The sequence below is a fragment of the Morone saxatilis genome, unplaced genomic scaffold (assembly GCF_004916995.1).
Source record: "Morone saxatilis isolate NCDOM2014 unplaced genomic scaffold, NCSU_SB_2.0 Contig10, whole genome shotgun sequence".
NCBI classification, from domain to species: Eukaryota; Metazoa; Chordata; class Actinopteri; family Moronidae; genus Morone; species Morone saxatilis.
This window is the reverse complement of record NW_023339652.1, coordinates 14,056,365-14,058,224: the sequence shown is the minus strand read 5'-3', so window position 1 is coordinate 14,058,224 and position 1,860 is coordinate 14,056,365. Positions and strand designations below refer to the sequence as shown.

The following is a 1,860-nucleotide window of genomic DNA, read 5'->3' as shown; positions in this document are numbered from 1 at the left end:
GTCTCATTCCCAGCAGCAGTATCTGACAACCTGGGAATGAGACTCAACAAACTACCTTCAAGCCACCAACCCAGAGTGTCTTTCTTTCGTCTGATTGGTTATTTTTGTTCAGGCACGGTGGATCCTTGCAAATGCCATTAGAAGTGCGAGAACAAGGCAGAGGAATCAGATTTTTGCAGCTTTAAATTATAAACTGAAGTTGAGACCAAATAATCAATTTTGTTGATGCAAAAAAAATCTTAACTTGCTTAAGTCTGCTGCTGAAGGCCATGAAATGGCCCTAAAAGCTCTGAAAAAAGATAGTGAGTGGGCCTTGAGTTAGGTTTTTTTCCCCCCCCCAAGGTCATGAATGAACTTTCACACTCAATCCATCTTGTGTTCGCATCCCCCACTGACCAGCAGACATTTGTCCATACCTCCATCTCCCATGGACAGTCTTTTCACAACCAGAGCGGGGTAGGGCAGCTCACAGTCGGTCAAGTTCCCCGTCTCGGCTGAGCAGAAGTTGAGGTTGTAGGAGAGCGTGCTGTGGTTTGGGGTGAAGGTACGAGACAGAGGCGGGCTCCTGCTCGGCCTCTCGCTCTCAGGCTGCGCCGACTGGGGTCCTCGTGTAAATGTAAAGTAAGGGGAGTCTTTGGACTGGCCCGTGGGTGTAGAACAGTACCTCTGCCATGTCTTAACTTGTCTTAAATCACTCCCATCAGCACCTCTCCTCTCCCCCACAGTGCTAGTGATAGTGTATGTGACGTTAGCTGGCATGGAGGGATTGCATGCAGGGGTGGACGGGGTGGACAGAGGGACCGAGGGACCCAGGCTGATCCTCTGGGAGGCCGCAGAGCTCGGCATTCCCATCCCTTTCCCTTTCCCCTTCGCTCTCTCCTTCCCCCTCTCCCCCTCGTCTCTGTGGATGGCCCCTTTCTTCAGGATGGCTTCCAGGTTGTTCCTGAGGCCACACTGTGGGCTGTCGTAACTGCTGGAGGACAGTTTGGGAATCTGGAACGGCGAATTGGGCTCTCGGTCACCACGCCACTGAATGGTCTGCAGTTTGCGGCAGATGCTGTCCACGGGGTTGTGGCGACGATTGGGCTGCGGCGTGTAATATTCCATGCTGCTGAGGGCAGAGCTGCAGTGCTGGCTTCCTGGCTACAGGAGAGGCTGAAGTCTGAGCAGAGAGAATCAGAAAATATTTGGTTTATTTGAAAGAATATAAAAAAACACTGAGAGGGCCATGGTTATTTTGCATAGTGGAACCCCAACACTGCATACTGTAACACTATGATGTACTGTATAACTGGCAGATAGGACCCTTGGCTGTGTTAAGAACTCTAAAACAAGCAGGCAAGAAAGGACTGAAGACAGAAAGAAGATGGAGAGGAAAGAAAAGAGAGAAAGAGAAATGTTAGCCTCCCTAACCACACAAACAGCTTAATAAAAAGGACCAAACTCTACATGATAGGAGTCTACACGAGTTAGTATACATGAAAACCAGTCCTCAAGGTTTCAGATTTTAAATCGTGGCTTCTCAAAGACTAAAGCAAATGGGTTCAAAGCCGAAGCATCCTACTCAGGCTCCAGGTGTGCAACCAAGCTAATTAATCAGAGTTAGCTTACGGGTTTTACACACAATACCATTTATTTCAGTATACACGTCTCATTTTCTAATACAACTCCCTGTAGGTTAAAGAAAAATCAGAAACATGGATAGCACACTTCATTTCTTTACAGTACATTTGTAGGAAAAGCTACATTTTATTAAAAAATAAATAAATAAGCAAAACAAACGTATTAAAATATGAAGCAAATAAAAAGTGCCTGGCTCCGACAGCCACACTACAGATAAACATTTTTTTTTTTTTTTTT

General features: G+C 46.4%; 1 protein-coding gene across 5 annotated transcripts in view; it reads right to left on the bottom strand.

The window, feature by feature from the left end:
* Positions 1 to 1,860, bottom strand: part of lrmp (lymphoid-restricted membrane protein) — a 33,228-nt gene that overhangs the window by 30,993 nt on the left and 375 nt on the right. For all 5 annotated transcript variants that reach the window (XM_035675833.1, XM_035675857.1, XM_035675848.1 and 2 more), the window contains exon 2: positions 417 to 1,162. In XM_035675833.1, coding sequence (XP_035531726.1) covers positions 417 to 1,107 — 691 coding nt within the window. In that variant the 5' untranslated portion in view covers positions 1,108 to 1,162. The remainder of the gene's footprint in view (positions 1 to 416; positions 1,163 to 1,860) is intronic.